The sequence below is a fragment of the Carassius auratus genome, chromosome 22 (genome assembly GCF_003368295.1).
Source record: "Carassius auratus strain Wakin chromosome 22, ASM336829v1, whole genome shotgun sequence".
Taxonomy (NCBI): Eukaryota; Metazoa; Chordata; class Actinopteri; order Cypriniformes; family Cyprinidae; genus Carassius; species Carassius auratus.
In genome coordinates this window covers 28,518,039-28,540,670 of record NC_039264.1, presented here as the reverse complement: position 1 = coordinate 28,540,670, position 22,632 = coordinate 28,518,039, and the positions used below count along the sequence as shown (strand labels likewise).

The following is a 22,632-nucleotide window of genomic DNA, read 5'->3' as shown; positions in this document are numbered from 1 at the left end:
TTTATTTTCACTGCCAAAGAATGAAGATCAGAAGAACCAATGGCTAAAATTCATTTTCACCACAATACCAGAGCAGTACAACAAATCCCTTTTTCACTGATGACTGCTTTTCTAATCTCGGTGAGTACATCGGGATTTTCAAAGCATTTGGCCATAAAAGATGGTTCATTACCAACTTTATTTAGAACAACGAGCATCTCCGAATCACAACGCAAAGTATGATTATGAAGTTATGTGTCTGTTTTCTCCCGAGCGTCTTATCAGTATGTGTGCTGTCTGCAGCCTTTGTTTGTGCTGATCGTCATGTACAAACACATCATTAAAATGAAGTGTAACTCCGTGAATACTCAACGAAGAGACATGAGAAAGATATCTATAGAAAGTTCTGCTAACAGATATTCTGTGATAAAGTAATCCATATGAAAACAACGCGATGTCTGTTTTTCATGTCTCCCTTCGTTATATCCAATGTGACCACACCCCTGCTTCATTCATTCAGATTCAAACTGATGTTTTTTATTTTACTGTTTGCTTTGCGATGAGAGGAATAAGACATAATTCACCCCAAACAGATGCTAACGCATAGTTTACCGTGGAGGTGTGTGCGGAACAACCAATCCAAACTGGTTATGTTAGTTGACCAATCAGAACACAGTATGCTACCGAAAGGTGGGGTTTAAGGAAACTGAATCTTTTGAACAGCTTCGCGCGAACCGTTTGGGGATCTCTGAGAATTGAGGTAATTTTAAAATGATATTTTGACAAAATGACAATGTTTTTTAACCTTGGATGGATTTAAACTTAATGTACAGGACATATAAACAGTGATAAGAAGCTTAGAATTTTCATCTTACTCGCTCTTTAACATAATCCAAGTAAACGACTGCTTTTTAAAGGTTTACACATCGTAAACTGATGAGACTATTTTGTAAATTGAGTTTTAAATAATGTTTAATAATCATTATCGATCGGAGGCTTTGCCTCAGCTTGTTAAGGCTGCTTTCTACAGACGGCTCGTTAAGTAATTTAATGATATAAAATTTTAAGTAATTGAAACAAGTTAATTTACATTTTACTAGTGTTGATATTCTGATTAAAATTGTTGGATAACTTAGATGGCAAACTATTGGTAATAAGTTACTCAACTTGATCATAAATCATCAGTAATGTGTAAATCCAGTTCTGATGTTACAGAGATTGATGAACACACTTGTTCTCATCCACTGATGAAACCATAATAAATATATAAAGTATATAAATTAAAATAATCTTAACTACACACACTCTTTACATGTATTTATGTTAGGATCATCACTGATTTATGCCATTTTTTTATTATAATATTAATTTCCAGTTATTTCCAGTTGCTATTTTGTCAGTTACAAAGTACTTAATAGCAAGTAACTTTTGAAGCATTTGTGTGCACACTGATTTTGTAGCAGTTTCCAGTTGTTTTTTAAACAAGCAACATCTTAACATCTGAAAAATGTTGTCTTGAGAATGGGTGCCACACTTTAGAGAAATACCCATACACCAGGTCACATTTAAAATTATTCTTTATTTATTTATTTCATTTCTACATTCTACAATAACATTTTCATAAAGTAGTATAATAGCGCAACACCAAAAGGGAATTTCTTAAGACGTTTCTATAATAATGACAGGAAAATAAACTTCAGCAGCTTCAGTTCAGTAACTGTATGTGTAGAAGAGGACTTTAAATTTGGGTATCTAAAATGAGTGAAAAACAGTGGAAATCAAAAATTTACCCCAGGGATAAAGTAATACATATTGTAAAATTAAACTACTTGTAAATATATTGGTATGATATGTTGCTAGATTTTTTTATAACTGTAATATGAATTCCCGGTTATGAGTGTAATATAAATATAAATACACACACATGTTTAAATATAAATATTTACTATGTAATTTTTAGTATATATATATATATATATATATATATATATTTATATTTCTTAAATAACTAATATAGGTATATCTTGATTTGACAGTCTTAAAATTACCTTCATAACTTACACAATAGCAATATGAGAACATGTATTTTTTGCAGAGTCTTAACCTGTTCAACTATCCTACTGGTAATCCTGCTCTTGAAGAGCTGCACACGGTCGTCTGGTGTGACACAGCTGTGGTCAGATTGTCCCGCACATGCTCTCCTGTGCTGACTTCTGTGTTTTGGGGTTCCAGTGTATCATCTTCATGATCTTCCACAACTTCTGGATCAACGATGACCTCATTCAGAAGACATAGTTTGTGGAGCACTGCACAGCATGCAACAACATCTGACACAAAGGCAGGACTCACTTCCAAGTCCTTGAAGAAGAAGATGGAGCACAGCTTGTCTTCATCATCCTGAAGGCTCTCTCAACAGTGTTCTCTGCACGAGCATCATTGGTGTTGAATCAAACCTGTGCAGGATTCTCTACAGGCTCTCTATATGCTGTGATGAGGCAGATGAACACTCACTTGCTGGAGGATCAGTTTGTATGTGACAGCCATCTATTGTTCCAGTTACCAGAAGAAAAGCTGCTTCCACTGCCTGTCATCTGAGGTGGGGAAGGCAATCGGTCTCCTCAAAATCCCCATGAAAGACCTGCTCATTCTGTGCACAATGTCTGTATGATGCTGTTCACAGTCTGTTATGTAGTTTTTGTTTTTTAGAATAAAATTTCAATAGGTTACACGTTTTTTGCTGATATATCTATATCTATATATGTATATATATATATATATATATATATATATATATATATATATATGTGTGTGTGTGTGTGTGTGTGTGTGTGTGTGCGTGCATGCGTGTGTGTGTATTGTCTATAATGTATACATTATGTATCTATTTATGTATATATTGGAATGTGTGTATATGTGTGTGTGTTTCTGTGTATATTTCTAATGTGTGTGTGTGTGTGTGTGTGTGTGTGTGTGTGTGTGTGTGTGTGTGTGTGTGTGTGTGTGTGTGTGTGTGTGTGTGTCGTCTACAATGTATACATTATGTATCTATTTATTTATATATTGGGATGTGTGTATATGTGTGTGTGTTTCTGTGTATATTTCTATAATGTATGTGTGTGTGTGCGTGTGTGTGTGTGTGTGTGTGTGTTTGTCTAAGCATTCATTCAAGTTTATTAATTGATTTATGTTCCTTTTGTGTAATTTTATTTGTATTCATTTATTACAATAAGTTACTTTATATCCTTGCATAAAATCAGGCTGTCATTCTGGTGTAGCTGCTGTTATTCTGAGGTAGAAAATTGAAAGCTAAATTTATATTAATTAAAGGATTTACAAGCTGTCAACGAAGGCGTGATCTGCGAACAGCTGACCGGCGCCTGCTTTGATTGTTAATTCAAACGACGTAAAAACGCAGATTAGAGCGGTAAGAATAACGAAAAACATCACCGATGTCCGCTCAGTAGATTGGGCTCTTTAAATTTACGCGCTGTTGTGACGACGTATGTCACGTGACAATGTCAACATGGCGGATGTAGTACGTCCGAATTTCATTCATACTACCAGAGACCGTCCTGAAAGGACTTTGATACTACCCACATTCATACTATATAGAACGTACTTTTCTAACGGTGGAGTAGTACGTTCAAATTCAAATGTAATACCCAGTACGCAGTATGCGGTTTCGGACGCAGCCCATGTGTCGCCTTAGGGAGGCTCCCAGTTTACGCGTTTACGTCACCGCGCTGCAGTGCTTTCACTTTCACTCGAGGAAGTTCGTCTGGTTTAATGAAAAGCAACCTGTGACTTTACAAAAGTCTGCTTTTTTTCGAAAACCTGGTGGAAATGAAGCTTGTCTTTATTTCGCTTTTTGTATTGTTCTGGTGTTTACTCGACCATGGTAAGACATTTATTTATCTCTTCCGGTGTTTTTGTGCTAAACGCAAATGGCGGTTAAAAGGTCATGTTTTCAGTAACAAAATAGTATTAAACATAAATAGCATGCTTCGCGAGTCACAACAAAAGCTCTCAAATGTAACGCCTGTTTACTCATCACACCATTTGCTCTGATCGGATAAAGGCAAGTCGATCTCTAAAACACTTTCGATTCTGAAAATAAATAATACGCTTAAATTCGAATTTATTGTGGGAGCACACAGCACGCAACAACATCTGGCACAAATGCAGGGCTCAGTTAATTTGCTGCTGGTTCAATTCGAATGTAATCAGGGCTGGATTGGTAATCGTTGTTACGGACTTACGGTTTAACCAGGCAGCAAGGATGTCGACCGGAAGTTGAAGTCGGCCGGGTGCCGCCATCTTGTAGCAGAACTTCACTTGCGTTAGCATTCCCATTGACTCCCATTCATTTTGGCGTCACTTTGACAGCGAATAACTTTACATCTGAGGCGTTTAAAGACTCCCATTGTCCATTATTTATTTCTAAAGATACACAACAATGTATAAAGGGCTCCATTACCTTCTATGTTACATTATGGCCCCGTAGAAACAGTTTTCGTAAAAAATAGGCTAACGATTGCGTTATAACCACGCGACTCTCTGTCGTATTACCGTACAGACAGGAGGAGAAGCTCGCAGGCAATTAACTTAATATGGCGTACTGGCGTTACATTTTAAAATACTATACAAAGTAATTAATCAGAATACTTACTCCTGCTCACTCACGACAAAGAACTCCCCGCTCAAGCTCGCCGTCTCTGCAAGATTAACGATGGCAGTTTGCACGCACAGCTACTAGAAGATTTACATCTGTCAGACAGGTTGCTGACATCATCAAAGCTTAGTTTGAGTCTGCGCGTCAGAAACGGAAGTGCTAAAAAAATGCTAAAAATGGGCTTCACTTGTATCAATTGAGTTCCAATGGGGTCGCTGTGTCCATTTCTTTTACTGTCTATGGGTTTAACTGGTTACTGTGTTATTATCAAGGGGCAAGGAACTCGACCGGAAGTTGAAGTCGGGTGGGGGCTGCCATCTTTTAGCAGAACTTCACTTGCGTTAGCATTCCCATTGACTCCCATTCATTTTGGCGTCACTTTGACAGCGAATAACTTTACATCTGAGGCGTTTAAAGACTCCGTTTGTCCATTATTTATTTCTAAAGATACACGACAATGTATAAAGGGCTCCATTACCTTCTATGTTACATTATGGCCCCGTATAAACAGTTTTTGTAAAAAATAGGCTAACGATTGCGTCATAACCACTCGGCTCTCTGTCGCATTACCGTACAGACAGGAGGAGAAGCTCGCAGGCAATTAACTTAATATGGCGTACTGGCGTTACATTTTAAAATACTATACAAAATAATTAATCAGAATACTTACTCCTGCTCACTCACGACAAAGAACTCCCCGCTCAAGCTCGCCGTCTCTGCAAGATTAACGATGGCAGTTTGCACGCACAGCCACTTAGAAGATTTACATCTGGCAGACAGGTTGCTGACGTCGTCAAGCTTCTTTTGAGTCTGCGCGTCAGAAACGGAAGTGCTAAAAAACGCTAAAACTGGGCTTCATTTTTCTCAATTGAGTTCCAATGGGGTCGCTGTGTCCATTTCTTTTACTGTCTATGGTTATTATCAGGTGACCAACTTCCTGGTTCAGGTCTCTGCTGCAGATGTGAATCATGTGATGGAACGACCGCAGCAGATTCGCCGATTCTGAAAGCACAAACCGATGTGATATTATTAATTGTCTAATAAACGCAGACTTGCTCATTGCATTATTCTGATATTATTGTAAAGATTACAAGTTATTGTTATGGTCACCCGTAGCGGCTGAAGTAAATAGGATAAAAAAATAATAATAATAATAATAAAATGAAAATAATGTCATTAATGACTCGCCCTCATGTTGTTCCATCCTGTAAGACCTCAGTTTATCTTCAGAACACGGTTTAAGATACTTTAGATTTAGTCCGAGAGCTCTCTGTTCCTCCATTGAAGCTCTGTGTACGGTATACTGTCCATGTCCAGAAAGGTAAGAAAAACATCAAAGTAGTCCATGTGACATCAGAGGGTCAGTTAGAATTTTTTGAAGCATCGAAAATACATTTTGGTCCAAAAATAGCAAAAACTACGACTTTATTCAGCATCGTCTTCTCTTCAGGGTCTATTGTGTGCGCGTACACTGCAATGTATCCGGTTCTTCTCGAACCAGTTCACCAAATTGAACTGAATCATTTTAAATGGTTCACGTCTCCAATAAGCATTAATCCACAAATGACTTAAGCTGTTCACTTTTTTTTAACGTGGCTGACACTCCCAAGGGGCCGACAGAGTGAGTTTTGGATTGATTGATTGTTTGTTTAAGTGTACAGAGACGTGTTTAAGAAGCTCAATTTCTAAGAGAATTGAATAAAACAAAATAGCCTCCAAATTAAAAAAATCTGACATCCAGGAAATAAAATTTGAGCAGTTTTAGGCAGCAGTTTTACCATAAATAGAAGTGAAACCACCACAACCACCAGAAATGCTTAATTGTGTTTGCTTTACTTTACTTTTACAAATGGTAATGAATTCGTCAATGTTCAAAAAAATGTAAATGAAAACATGTTATTTATATGTGAGATTTAATCAGCAGAACTTAAAACAGTATTTGGTTGCAAATAACTTTTGTATCTATACAAATTGTACAACAATTCTTTGTATAAAATAAAAATATTCTGTGCATAATGATCAGCTATTTACTATTCCTATAAGTAATATTCATTATGAAGTTGAATACACACAATACATAAGCCCATAAGTTTACATACTCCTTCAAGTTTGTGACTGATTTTGAGATCCATTTTTCCACACTGAAGGGACATATAGTGAAAATATGAACTTGTGCTCTAGATGGAAACATATGATTGTAATTCTATGTCACGTTACTATGTTACATGTTACATTGTTAAATACAAAATGGCTCTTAATGCATTGTTTATTTCATGAGCATCAGTAAATGTTTTTACCTTTTTAATAAAGTCATTTAATCATCGTCATGGTGAAAAGATGGCTCTAATCTGGTTCATTTGTGTAAATTAAGTTGTTTTGTGGATTATAAACATCTATTGCATGAAATAAAGACTAATAATAATGAAGACTAAATGTAAATGTAAATAGCTTATTGGGACACTACTAAATCAAAAATGGCATGCAGGTTTTGGAATCACACTTACTTTGCTACAATGAACATTGTGAATATTTAAGTTAATATTTAATATTTAAGGTTTATATAAACAGAGCAAAACTGTGAATGATTCAGGATGTGGTTTGTATGGTGCTCATCAAGTCACATCCAAGAGGCTTTATGTTTGTCTGATGAGTGTATGTGTACATCAGTAATGTTCTTCTGCTGTTTGTTTGCATATGTTACATTTAAGAATCCAGTCAGATCTCTCAACCTTCATGACCTATAGAAAAACATTTTCACTGCATTTTGCTGTGGTGTAATTTATTTGACTTATAATTAACTGTTCATTTCTTCTTCAGGTGCATGTGGTGTTGATACAGACAGAGTGTCAGTGTCAGTGATGGAGGGAGAACCAGTCACTCTACACACTGATGTTACAACAAACCAACAAGAGAAGATTAGATGGTATTTTAACGGTGTTCAAATAGCTCAAATCACTGGAGATCTCCATTTTATCTGTACAGATGTTCAGTGTAATGAAGGTACTGAGAGATTCAGAGACAGACTGAAGCTGGATCATCATACTGGATCTCTGACCATCATGAACACCAGAACTACAGACTCTGGAGATTATCAACTGAAGGTCATCCACAGCAGCGGCATTAGTGAAAAGATCTTCAATGTTACCATCTATAGTGAGTCGTTATGTTTAAAATACAAGTCTTATATTTTGAAATCACATCATTAATGTGTTTATATCTACAAATATCATGACAGCAGTAGCTGTACAGAAGCTACTGTATCATCGCATCTCTTTGAACCAACCACTGAACAAATCTGGCAATGCATATATGTTACTAAGCCATAATCTGAGTCAAGTGCAAATAATTGATCATTATTCAAGTAAAAAAAAAAAAAAAAAAATATATATATATATATATATATATATATATATGTTTTCGTTGTGCTCAAAATTGCAACAACAGCTTCTCAATAGTTGCCGCTGTGAAAGGAAGGGGAAGTTGTTTTGATGAAAGATTATAAGGCACATGTGTTCGTCTTAATGGATAATATTCATTATGAATTTGAGTATAAAAATGCTTAGTTATGTGAATGCACAGATTGCGGGGGAAGTTAAATTTGAAACAGGATGTGGTTTGTGTTCAGTAAGTTGCATTAGATCATTCATGACACTCATCTGTCTGTCTGTATGTGTAAATATATGATGTTCTTCTGCAGTTTGTTTGCATGTGTTACTGTACATTATAAATCCAGGAACATTTCTTTACCTACAAGCTTTTTTTGGCTCATAATTACCTGTTCATTTATTCTTCAGGTTTTTTCGCTGATGGTGAAGATGGAGTGTTAGTGTTTTTGACGGAGGGAGATTCAGTCACTTTTCAAACTAGAGTTATAGCAAACCAACAAGACAGAATTAGATGGTATTTTAATAGCAATCGCATCGCTGAAATCAGTGGAGATCTCAGTAAGATCTGTACAGATGTTCAGTGTAAAGAGAGATTCAGAGACAGACTGAAGCTGGATCATCAGACTGGATCTCTGACCATCATGAACATCAGAACCACAGACTCTGGACTTTATCACCTCAAGACTAGCATAAACAGTGAGAGGGACAAGACCTTCATTTTTGCCATACGTGGTGAGCCATTAAGCAAGTACTCTTGTGCATTTAAATCCCAACATTAATATTTTTTTATCTTTTTTTTTTTTCTATTCACTTGTATATTAATTTGCATACATCATATAGATAATTTCTTCAAAAACACGATTTGTCGGTTAGTTGTTATTTTATCAGTTTTATTCTGTTCAAGATGTCAGGGTCTTACATCATCTCTGATCACCTTCTGTTATCATGTGTTTAAATCCACCTATACTAGTTCACCAGAATCCAACTGCACATCATTTGATGTAAAATATGAGTGATAGTACAAGATGTGGATAATTGTTGGGTTTTTTTTAGACTTAAAGTCTAAATGCTGTGTCTTTCCACCGAAAAATAATATCCTTCATTCACCTGTTGGTTTGTTTCTCAGGTGTTTCTGCCGCTGAACAAAATGAAACAAACTCAGTGATGGAGGGAGAATCTGTCACTTTACATCCTGGTAAAATAGAAAACCCAAATGATTGTAAGATGTGGTATTTTAAAGACATTTTTATCGTTCAGATCAGTGGAGATCAGAGTAAGATCTGTACAGATGATGAGTGTAAAGAGAGATTCAGAGACAGACTGAAGCTGGATCATCAGACTGGATCTCTGACCATCACGAACACCAGAACTACAGACTCTGGAGATTATACACTACAGATCACCAGCAGCAGCAGTTTTAGTATCACCAGAGTGAAAAGATTAAGTGTTAATGTCATTGGTGAGTGTTACTGTCATTGGTGAGGAATAAAAAAAAAAAAAAAACCTGCAATAGCTTTAATTAAACTAGTACGTGCTGGAATGTGAATGTTAGTAATAAGGAAAGTGGAAAACTTTAGTCCATTTTCCTGTCAGCATGGCTTCCTGTTGATCTCACAGTGATCGGATGCTGCTATTGCTAAAACAAATGCTTGCCATTTATCAATTAAATCAGTTTCATATAACTGATGACAAAAGTGAAAAAAATAAAAAATAAAATAAAGTGTTAATATCAGTAAATTATATTGTTAAATACTGGATGGATTATCATTCACTGTCTAGTAATAATGCCTGTCTGTCTTCAGCTGTTCCAGATCCAGGTCAGTCTTCAGCTGCTGTAGCAGGAATAGTTATTGTTGTTCTGCTGGTGGTTGCTCTTGTAGCTGCTGCTGGTGTGATTTACTGTCGCCGCAGGAGACAAACAGCTGTAACACAGAATGTAAGTATTGCATACAGCTGATCTGACATAAATATAAATGCACACAGAAGACTGTGTGAAATATTTAGGGAAAGAAAACCTCTGTACGAGCAACAGGAGAAGAAAAAAAAAACACGCAATTCCGAGTCTCTAGTAAATAGTGTTTATACTTTTTACCATTTGTGAATGTGTTTTCTTACAGGACGTAGATGCTAATAACTCGCAGCTCAAAGAATCCAAAAGATTGAGTGGCACTGAACATCAATGAATTTCACTTTTTCACTTCACTTTTCAATGAATCAGACTCAGGCCGAGGCTGCCAATAAAACAAAGTAACATAATTTATCATTTTGATACATTCACTGAAAGGGACACTAAAGAGAATTAAGAAATTAATTAAACATAGCAACATGTTATGGATCAGCAAGGACTATTTATTAGAGGTGTATTAAAGTGATCCAGACAGGAACAGAGAGACACTTCAGATCAACAGCGGAAGATTCAGCATCATTAGGAGCTTCAGTGTTACTGTCACCGGTGAGTATCATTAAGTCATTCAGAGCAATTTTACAAAACAGTTTAAGATGCTTAAATGTTCTCAGTATATGATTCCATCTTTGATCATCTGTTACCTTAGCATGCATGTCAAACTGGCCGGGTAGTCTTCAAAGTGAGTTTCATGTCACACTATGAATTTTAAAATTATTGTGAATTGTTAAAAATAAAAGAATGTTAGTCAGTTTTATTGTGAGAGTCAGTTTTAGTTGCTGTCATTTATTAATATCATACAATATTTTAGACAAAGTTGTAAATGTCAGTCAAACGTTTTGGTAAAGTCGATTATTAGCCAATCTCTATATTGACTGTCTGTCTTCCGCTGTTCCAGCTTCAGGTCTGTCGTCAACTGCTGCAGGAGGAATACATGCTGCTATTGCTGTTGGTGTTCTTCTGCTGGTGGCTGCAGTTATTCTTGGGATTTACCATTGGCATAGATCAAGACAAAATGGCAAGTATTACAGCTGATCTTACAAAATGAAAATATAAATTGTGCACACATAATCTTTTATCTTAGAATCTGTTATTATCCTAATTGACAACTTTAAGTTTTTGTATTATTATTATCATCATCATTATTATTATTATTAATTTTCTTTTTTTTAAACAGGAACTGGGACGGCGGACATTCCTGAACTACATAAGCTTAATAATGGCATTGCACCGAATGATAATGCTAAAGGAGCATCCACTGTCCAAACACCACTACAAACTACTGCAACCACTGCAACCAAGGCTATATAAATACAAAGACACTTCACTCCTATACTTATGAAAGGGAGAAACTGCAACATGCAATATGGCAAAATTGTCCCACCTTATAATGAAAGAGCCCATCGCTGACTGGTAAAGTTATTTTGTCAAAGCAGCGGCTGTTAGCAGCTCCGGTTCCCATAGAAACCTGAGGTTAGAACAGTTGATGCGACTTTGGCTGTGTTCAGACCGAGCGACAACCTCCCGCTCTCTCTCTTGAAGCCAATAAGGAAGTGAGTGAAACTATAATTCATCGACTGGCCGCTTGAGGCTGGCTGCAGAAGAGAGTCAGTCCCATAGACTCCCCATGTTAAAATCCCCAACTTTAGAGCAGAAAAAACATGTTTACAGCCTGGTCCAAAGATGAGTTTGGTCTATATAGCTAATTTTGCCCTTCATGACAACTGTGAGGGGGGTAATTTATATTTAATAATTAAGGGCGTGGCCACTTGAGTGACAGGTGGATTGCTGCTTCTGACACTGCCATTGCGCTAGGTGGGCGTGGCTTCAGCAACCAGCTCCCGCTTTTTGATTGTCCTGGAGAGTTGCGTGGTGACGTGCTGCCAAGATGGCGACGGCCCGCTCTGCACACTTTAAGCTTCAAAAACGCTCTTCAGGAGTCTACGGGTGACGTCACGGACACTAAGTCCATGTTTTTATACAGTCTATAGTTTAGACCTGGAAAAAGCCACTGCAATAATGCCACCTGAGAATTGCTGTTTTTTTTTTTTTTTCTCCCCTGATGGCATTTCAAAGAAGAGAGATATCAGTAGACCTTTCAAGTAAATATCCAATCTCCTCCGCTGAGCAGTTCATAAGACAAAAACATGCAGATGTTTATAGGACAACTGTAAACGTGCACAATGCATATGTTTGAAACAGAGATGATAGATAAGACTCAAGCATTTAAATTTTTACTTTTTTCCTATTAATTAGATTAATTCGGACCTACACCGCCCCTTTTAGTCTGATTAAAATTACATTCACATTGATTTAGGTGTTTACAGGAAGGCTTGTCAGTCCAACTGAGCCATATTTCATCTCCACAATTTAAGAACTGGCATCTTGACAACACTATCACAGCCAACAGGGAGTGTTTACAAAACTTTAGCTAAAGGAACAGTGATATTGAAAAACCATTATTATGAGTTTTGAATGCTGGTGTTTTACAGCTAATTTAACCAGCAATTCTCTTTTGTTCTGCCAGCTTTGTCAACTCTAAACTGACATTTTGAACAGGAACCTTTGAGAAATTGAATATATCCAAGCTGAAGTATGATTGTTTGGCTAACAAACCTGTGTGGTTAGAAAGGTGGTTCAAATCCAGCAAAGTTTTGTCCATGTAACATCATCAAACTATGAATCTCAGGACCTGAACTTGTAAGAACTGCACTAAAAGACAGTATGGAGAGAAGCAGCTACATAACACCAAATGTGTATTTATGTAATGTTTTTTTTTTTTTTTTTTTTTTTTTTTTTTTATGTTATGATTGTTACTGACTGCTGTTTGCTAGTGTTAATCATCTGAATCATGTTTTAGCCGCATTCCACAAACACATTTGTGTTAGATTTCAGATGTTTGTTACTTCCATTGAATGTCTAGATTGGTGGAATGTCCTGAGGGTATTTTTATTATTATTATCATTATGATTAATATTATTTTTGATAAATGTGTTAAGTGTCACATTATGCCATTTGAGATGTTGATTAGGTTTTTTACTGCCAAGCCTGTGCATTTCACATGAGGAGGACTATGAAGACCTGGGGTGCGTTTAAGGTGAATGTTCACTATGTATTTTTTTTTTTTTTTTTCTTATTTTCTCCATTTTTAACCACATTGAGCTGTTTTGTATTTTATTGTTATCTGACCTTATTTAATGTTTGGTTTCCCAATGTCTTTGTATTGCAGAATGCCATCACGGTGTAATGGAAATGATCTCCTGCACTTGAACAGTATGTGGGACAGTTTACATCTCTATGTCTGAACAGTGGAAATGACCTCTAATTGTGCTACTCTCTCTTTCTTTCTCAGGTTTATCAGAGCCGTTTCTAGAGTCATCTGTTCAAAGAGCTCCTTACCTTACATCATGGTGCCTGTATTTGTAATGGACATTTTATGAGAAAAATAAATCTGTGAGTTGTAGTACTGTAATAGGCCAAACTCCTCAAAAGCCTGTAACCCAAGCTGTGTAAGAGGCGCGAGATGTGTTTCGAGAAGAATAACTTGACTTTTTAGTGTTTTTGTATTTTATTTTTCTAATAAACACTGAAATATTTTGTTTATATAAAGGCTAAATACTTACAATGGATGAAAAATGTGAAAAATCTATATGTTAATGTGATAAATGGTATTAAATCAGACTGGGTTCAAGAACTGGAATCTGAATTTTATTGTAATTTTAGATTTTGTTACCAGAAATAACTGAGCTAAGATAAAACTCAATAGCTTTGAAATTATTATTATTATTATTATATTATTAACAAACAGAAAACAGCAACACACTTCCAGTAATACCACACTTTCATTCAGAACCTGGTCATCCCAACAGCTCAAACCATGTTTTTATACATCAAACCTTAAAACTGATGCCACCTACAACACATCCATTTCATACTTATTCAGAGAAATACATATTTTCATTGATAGATAAGTGTAATATACACAAACTCTGTTAATGGACAAATGAGTGCCTTCTTAAAACTAAAAACGCTTCATGATGCCATAGAAAAACCTGTATGTCTAAATGGTTCCGTAAAGAACCATCAACATCTGAAGAACCTTTCTGTTTCACAAAAGGTTATTTGTGGCATAAGAAGATTTTTCAGATTATAAAAAAGGTAAAAAAAGACCTGGTTATTGTTTAATAATAAAAAAATGGTTCTACTATGGCATCGCTGTCAAAAACCTTTTAACCACTTGTATTTTTAAGAGTGTAACATTGTTAAAGGTATTCTAGATGTGGTTTGGTAAGATATTAATGCATCGGTAAATCTTTTCTAAATGTGTGTTAGGACTATGGATAAAAGTTCCACAGGGAGGAAGAAGGGTGGGCCATACCATGAAATTTGGTTCTTTATTTAGTAAAATACGTTAATCTTACCATATCCAAAAACTCGCTGACACTGCTGTTATTAATGGATTAAATGCACTAGAAATGTATATGTGGAGACACGTTTTTCTGTAAAACAAGCTGTTCTGTAAAACTCAAAATAAATGAAAGAAGGTGAGACCGGAAGTCAGATATTACATTTACAAATGTGACCCTGGACCAGGGTCATAAGGGACACTTTTTTGAAATTGAGATCATCTGGATCTTTTTTATTTATTTTTTCGGGCTAAGAAACAACTATTTGAAAATATGGAATGTGATGGGGCAAAGAAAAAAAAAAAAGCCACATCTTGGTATGTCACACCTGTGAGGAGAATGGATTATCTCGGCAAAGGAGAAGTGCTCACTAACACAGATTTAGACAAATTTGTGAACGCTACTTGAGAGAAATAGGCCTTTTGTGTACATAGTTCAGCTCATGAAAAAATAGGGGCAAAAAGTGTATAATTTATAATTTTGTTCAGTGTGTATATGCATATATATATATATATATATAATATTAAATATTTGAATGCAGTATTTATGGACTTTTTTTTGTCTTTAAAGTGCTTAAAGTCAATAGAGTAAATGCTATTAAAACAGATCAGTTTCTTTCCTAACGACTCAAATGTGAGTTTGTTTGCCAATAAATATTTTCAAGTTTAACTAAGCTAACATTAATTCCCGATGTGAGTGAATATTCTGTCTCTAAATCTGAAATGCACTAAACTTTAATCATATTTTTGGAATATTCTTGATTATGACACTAGATGGAGCACTAGACTGCAGCATGCATACTTCTTTATTCAGGTCCCATTCATGAAATACCAGGAAGTTTAGAATAAGCACATGCAGTGTGATGCTCTTTACAAAAATGTACAGCAACAATTAATATAGACCTAGTGATTGTTACTACATTAAAACTAGTGTGCTATCAGATGTCGCTGTCATTAACAGCTTCAGTGTTTCTGTCATTAGTGAGTATCATTTATTTGGTTTATATTTCGGGTTTTTCCAATTTCTTTGTTTGACTTTATAACATTTTGACTAATTCCGACAATATTTGGTTCATTGTTGAATAGCACTGTGAAACTTTATGTATTTATTTTTTTTTAATTGCTGATCTTCAGAAACATTTATCAGTTCATTCAATATCATACAACAGACTATCCAAGTATAAAGGTATACATATTATTTTGAGATATCACTGAAGCCACTATAAGACCTAGGGAATGTATATGTCTGCCTTTATCATTACAGAATCAGGTCAGTCTGTAGCAGGAATATATGCTTGTGTTGGCCTTTTTTTTTTTTTTTGCTGGTTTCTGTAGCTGTATCCACAGGTGTGATTTTCTGTTGCCATAATGACTCTACACAACCAGGACAGAATGTAAGTATTACACTCAAACATATGATTTATATAGAAACACGAGGTTGTAAATCAGTTTACATGCACAAAAACAGTACTAACAATATGAGCCGGATATACTGACAGCTGCAAGCACAAATCTCTTTTGGTGTTATAAAAGTACTGTCAGGATGTAAAGAAATGATAAATGAAAAGGTGTGGACACAGTTATTGGTGTGTCTGACTTTCAATATCACACACAAATTTTATGGGAGGAGAGTGTTGAAAATGAATCATGCAAGGTGGCATTATGCAAAGCCCCAAAAGCATGTCTGAACACATTTCTCACTTGACATGCTGTGATAGTTTGGAGGACAGGCAAACTTCACTCATGTTGATTTATTTGGAACGCCAGAGGAAAATGCACATATTGTTTGCCAACCAAACAGTGCAATGGTAATATTTTCAATATATATATATACAACGGCATAAAATATTATATATTATATATAGAAGACTTTCAGTGCAATAGAATTCATCTACAAGATATCTAGTGAGGTAAAGGCACGAACATTTGCATACATTTTTGGGTCAACAAAAATGGCCGTCAAAGGGCTCAAGGGAAATATTAAGAATGTTAGAAAAAAAACACCAATCATCCTCCAGCGTTTTGCATAGTAAATAAATAAATATCAGTATAAATCACTATAGTTATGACAATAATAATAAAAAACACAAACAAACAATGAACAAACTGCTGTCAGTGAGAGCCATCTCCATATATGAGAGGCCAAAGTGGTTTCGCCCCTGAAAGTGTGCTTTGATCTCTTTGTGAAAACAAAACTGGCATATGGTCCAGGTCATTGAAAGTTGAAATAGAAGTGTCAAGACCTCAAGTTAAGAATAAGTGATCTTACCCATGTCATGTTTGGTATCAATTGTACGGTCTCGGTGTGATTAGAAATATGATCTCAGTTTCATATCAGGTAGAACAGATCAAAAATAAAGATCTAAAATCTGAGGAAATTCTGTTCTACTGGTGTGGGGTGTGCCAGATGTTGTTTTTCTACCTCAGGTTAGATTTGGCTTTCAGGTCACCTCAGGTCCCAGCAAAAGTCTGTTAAAGCTTTTATTATGCTAAATGTATGATTGTTTTGTTCTGATTTCGGTATTTAAAGAGGAATAAGGAGGAAACATTCAAGGAAGCATCTGTAAATAAAACTTCCCGCACAATACCCTTTCGTCCTTTTATTTGCCATGTATGCTGACTATCTGAAGTTATTTTAGTATACATTTCTATTCTACATTTTGTGTTTCATGCTGATAAATTGTGTAATCAAATTGTTGTGCATTTTTTCTGATTGATGTATTGTCATTATGGATTGATTGAATTTATTATTTTCGATTATTATTTGTATATTCCTGGCAAAATAAATTGAGGAAAAAAGCATTTCAATATATTGTGCTACCAATGGTGATTTAATCTAAAGGTTGGTTAGCTCATGTCACATCAAAACATGCAAATTATTATTATTGTTATACTTTTTCGCAAAATATTAATGTTGACGATATCAGCATTGTGTGACTATGAGTATAATGTTTATAAGCATGTATATTTCACTTTATGTACAGTCTAATCTCTAATTGTCATACCATTCAAATTTCATATTAATAAATTATTTTAACCCTAAAAGCTAATTATGCTCCATTCGAACTGGTCGTCTTTAAAATACCAATCTTGTGTTATCCCAGGCTTTCTGTAATCAGATGCACACTTGAAACTGGAATATAATTTCATTTAATTTAATTTCCTTTTGTTTTATAAACACATGATTCTTTCTGGATTACAATCCATCATCAAAATGAAAAATGTTATTATTCCAGATGCTGTGATAAAAGGCTATAGAAAGCATTTTTATAAGCTAAATGCTGTGAATCGGACTAAAGTTCGGATCAATTTAAACCAAATAAAGTTACAGACTGCAGCTTTAAGTTTTCAACAAGCTTTTGAAATATGCAAATTATCAGCATGAAAGCAAGTTTTATTGTACTGTAAAAAATATTTTTTAACCTTTCAATTTTAGAGAATTCGTTTTTACATTTTTCTGATTTTTAAATAAAATAATTCGTTTTTTTTTTTCTTTAAAATGAACCCACATAAAATAATTTCATCTGATAAATACTATTAATATAGATTGAATTCTCTCATTATGGCTCAATTGTGCAAGCTTCTTTGCTACTAAATTGTTTTTTTGAGTTTGAGTTTCTAAGTTATCAGAAATAACTGAACAAGCTGAGTCACGATTTCACTTGAGTGATCTTGAGAGATTTCATGTGTTCACGTGTCATTAGTTTATCTGAATTAATCTAAGCCAGTTGTATTCATTGTTTCTGCTGGTCTCCCTGACATATTCTCTTCTTTTCTTTAGTGATTCTGCTGGTTAGCAGGATTTTAAAGATTACTTTGCATATAATATATACAGAGGTTTCTAGCCAAGATAGTTCCTTCTGCTTGCTCTTGCTCTTTGGAGCATTGTCCCAGACAGCAAGCAACAAAAAAGGGCTGCCCACTGCTCCGTGTGTGTGTGTTCACTGCTCTGTGTGTGTGCACTTTGGATCGGTTAAATGCAGAGCACTAATTCCGAGTATGGGTCACCATATTTGGCCACATGTAACTTCACTTGTACTGATGTATAACAATCATTACTAAATATTTTAACTAGTAATTGTATTAGTAGCTTATTATAAAGTACTATAATATGCTGTTGATTAAGTTCCGTACTGAACTTCGAGGATTACTTTATTTACATACAGATTTTTTTTTTTACTTTTTTTTTTTTATTTGTAGATTACATTCTTCCACTGACCTTATTGCTTTTGAAAGGGCATTGCAATATACCCCATATTCCTTAAAAAACAAAGTGATCGTTCGAACAAATGATTTCTACTTACCATAGATGAGATACTTAATGATTTTGATTACAATTTTGCTTCACTTATCTATAGTTGATAAAACGGTGAAAATGAAGTGATGAGTTTAAGGTTTGAAGAGTATGTTATACTCTTACTCGCCATCATGGGCTCAGTGCGTAGTTTATAGCATTTTATTTTAAATAAATAAATGTAATATCTAAGAGATAAATAAGCCATCATGAAGAATCAACTGCTAAAAAAAAAAAAAACACCTTTCACACTAGAGCACTGTCTAAGCCTCTTAACCGTTGTTTGTATCACATCTTGTTATTTTACGTCACTTAACTTTATCTTACTTTCACTTTCGCTTTTAGAATAATTAATCGCCTACTTTACTCCACAACTGCGTCTGTCGCTTTAAAGTGTGATTTGATCCTTAGAAACAAAACAGCTGTTAAATCCACAGAACATGCGTTCATTCCAAAATGAGCCTCTTCGTTTTGTTCACGTTGTCTTTATTCTTCGTGTCAGGTAAGACTTTTGTAACGCTCAGTCTTTTTTTTTTTCTTCTTCTTTTTTTTTTATATAAAAACAAATGGCGCCATATGGCGTTTAAATTTACACTTGACAGAAATATTAAGATATCATTTCTAAAGATTTTAATTAGCTGTGGGTTTACGATGAAATTGTGATAGTTTTACATGTCGGTTGGTTAGGCATGATTTTTTTGTGATCAGACGAAAACTAGAGCATATGACATACATGCCATCTTAAGTTTAACATTTGAGAATAATTAATCATAATTAATGATATTTAAACATTAATATGTTCTTGAATGTTTAATACATGTGTGTATGTGTGTGTATTAAGAGTGATGGATCAGTCGTGGTGTGTGATATTGTAATGATTGTTGGGTTTTTCCCCGCTTAAATGGGTTGGTTTCGCCTGCCCCCGAGTATCTATCTATATATGCTGGGAAAAACACATTGTACTTTCTATCGGTTTGTTGCAACGTCCTTTAACAGTAATACATACGCTTGTAAATCGTATTTCACACATCACCAGGGCCGTCCCAAACGAACTAATGCAAAGTAGGGACCCACCCGTTTGCGATCTTGTTTCGAACTGGAGTGTGTGGTGTTTCCCAATCAGCATGTAAATCGCAGTCGGGGACGTCCCAGACGCAGTTGGTGCACTAGGCGAGATTCACCTTTTTGAGAGAATATGTTAGCCTTTTGAAAGCACCACCCATGAGCTATTCCTACAACTCCCACAGTGCTCCGCGTGGGTCTTGATGTTTCCAGTGTTGCGATGCTAATGCTTTTATCACAGTATACAGTATTATCACGCTATTGAAATATAGTTTAAAAAAATGGTCATAATACAGTATAACAGGTTTAATACCTTTTTCTTATAACAAAAATAACTTTGTAATATAACAATACAGAAAAATATATACAGGTGCAAAAGAACTATGAAGACCAATAGGTATCACTTTACAAAAATATCTCATTAGTCAATCTTAGTTAATGCAATAACATTCAGAATGAGAAATAGTTACTCTTAGTTCATGTTAGCTCATTAAATGACACAGTTGCAACTTTCGATTTTAACAATGTGTTATATATTGGAATACCTGAGATTAATGAATGTTCATAAGAATTTTTCATTGGCAGTTTGTTAACTAAATAATTAACTAATGTTAAGTAATGAAGCCCTAATGTAAAGTGTGAACGGTATATGTCGTCTTTTTCCCTAAGATATATCTTTCAATCAGCTGCTGGTTTGTGTTTGAGGTGTTTCTGCCACTGAACTAAATGAAACGAAGACAGTGAAAAAAGGAGAATCTGTTACTTTAGATCCCGGAGAAATAAAAAATTATGATGTGATGATATTTTAAAAACACTCTTATAACTGAAATCACTGGAGATCAGAGTGAGATCTGTACAGATGTTCAGTGTAATGAAGGGACTGAGAGATTCAGAGACAGACTGAAGCTGGATCATCAGACTGGATCTCTGACCATCATGAACACCAGAACAACAGACTCTGGGGAATATAAACTGGAGATCAGCAACTACAGAGTCATCATCATAAGGAACTTCAGTGTTACTGTCTATGGTGAGTCTTTACCCTTGAGCAATTTTAGAAAACTTTTTTAAATCAAATCCTATCTGTAAATGTTTTCATTATTGATCATCTCCATCATCTTTACATGCACATCAACATAACAGACATGAAGTTTCCAGTAAATGCCACAGTTTTCATGTTGAGCTGTATTTCTGTAAGCTCAGAGAGCTCATTCACTGCCGACTGAACACTGAAGTGAGACATTCCTGCTGAGAACAATAAGATTAAAAATGTCATAATGGTGGCTATATTTTTAGTCTGTTTGTGTGGGAAATAAAGTGCTGTATCAAAGCTACTGTAATATGTCAAAATCTTTAATAAAGATCTTAAATTTAACAGGAATTCGTTATTCCTTATTACTGCTATAGTGCGATAAATACTAGCCATTTTGTCACTTGAGGTGTTGTAGGGTAGTTTCTGAGATCCAAACAAGAAAATTGTCCTCCAAGTACTGCTTTATCAGATTTATTCATCACACCGCTTGTACAGGTCTTGAGTCTTACCTTGATGAGCAAAAATTACGGCGTATGCACTGACAAAAAAAAAAAATTCAAGTGATCGCTCTGGTGCCTCCATGCCCTGCAAAGCACACTTTAACTTCCACTCTCTGCACAAACTATTAGATATAGCACTCATTTATCTAGGTTTAATTTTTAAACATTGTTATATCCTTGAATTGTTTTATATCTATAGACTTTATTTTAGGCAAGTTGTGATGATTTGAAAAGGCTAAACTGATCAAACATATACTCGCTGCGGGCCGCGAGGTCGTTACTTAAAAAAATAAAAACTTATTTTTAACAAACAAAAATGCTCCAAATGTTTTTCTAAATTAACTTAATAAAAAATGAAACTAAATATAATCACTTTGTCATTACATACAAAACTGAACCATTTTAATAGCTGAAACAGTAGTAGAAGATGTTTTGGGAGAAGGGGGAAAAATACGCTTGATGTGAAAATCGCCTGTCCAGTTCAGCCAGCGGTGACTCAGTCCACCACATTTACTTGCGGATTTATTAAAATATACAAAGAATTTCCATTATTCAGTTATAGGAATAAGTGCTGCAGCTGTTGCTGTTCTTCTGTGATTAACTGTTCCTGAATGGGTGAGTATTTAATACAGCTGATTTTACAAGACAGAAATGTCAGACTTTTTTCAGCGTTTTTTATATATGTGATATACAAATAATTATTGGTCAATAAAAATACATCGAATTTGTTATCATTGTTCAAAAAGGTAGTTAAATGTTGCACAGGAGGAGGTGAGATACTGTATGCCTTGTGCACTGAATCAGTCTCAAAACACTAAATTTTTACATGTACATAAACATAAATGTACTCTCTATTTAGTTAAATCATTTTTGTATTTTGTATAATGCTCTTAGCATGCAGTCGTGTTATATTACTAATTGTACACAAGATAGTAATGTGATGCGGCATATGCACAAATTAGTGTGTGAAACCTGTAAATGCATTTTATTCCTCAAATCTATTTTCACTTGTAAAATTTGTTCAAATATGTATTCTACATTTACAAAAAAGTAGGAGCAACATCAACCACCCATACGCAAGGATTACATACTCTGGAAAGTGTTACAATCATGTTGGGTGTGTCGTATCTTGATCTGTGGGTTCCATCTGGATAAAGACCGCTGGCTTGAACTGGTTTTGAGAAAAGCAAACTTGACATTGCTCAATGAGCTGTGAGAGAGAGAGAGTCTAGTTTGATTACATTGGGAAAAGTTTGTAAAGTAAAGGTTGTGTGGAAAGTCCTTATATAGAGATGTCTGGGTGTGTTTTATGCAAATGACTAAACTTCGGCATGCAGTCACATGTTTAGAATTCTCTGAATTTTGCAACATTAGAATGAGGTTAAGAGCAAATTCATA

General features: G+C 35.0%; 1 protein-coding gene and 1 long non-coding RNA gene across 2 annotated transcripts; both read left to right on the top strand.

Annotated features, from left to right (window-relative positions):
• The first annotated feature begins 3,491 nt into the window (after positions 1-3,491).
• Positions 3,492-10,959, top strand: LOC113040261 (uncharacterized). Its single transcript, XM_026198604.1, has 8 exons — positions 3,492-3,877; positions 7,469-7,804; positions 8,446-8,769; positions 9,164-9,496; positions 9,840-9,973; positions 10,155-10,222; positions 10,253-10,489; positions 10,839-10,959. Exons 1-6 carry the CDS (start codon positions 3,823-3,825, stop codon positions 10,218-10,220), a joined length of 1,248 nt encoding a protein of 415 aa, XP_026054389.1. The 5' UTR covers positions 3,492-3,822; the 3' UTR covers positions 10,221-10,222; positions 10,253-10,489; positions 10,839-10,959.
• A 1,760-nt stretch (positions 10,960-12,719) lies between these two features.
• LOC113040706 (uncharacterized) lies at positions 12,720-13,631 on the top strand. Its single transcript, XR_003275291.1, has 3 exons — positions 12,720-13,037; positions 13,170-13,213; positions 13,293-13,631. It is a non-coding gene; the product is annotated as an uncharacterized LOC113040706 (long non-coding RNA).
• The last annotated feature ends 9,001 nt before the right edge of the window (positions 13,632-22,632 follow it).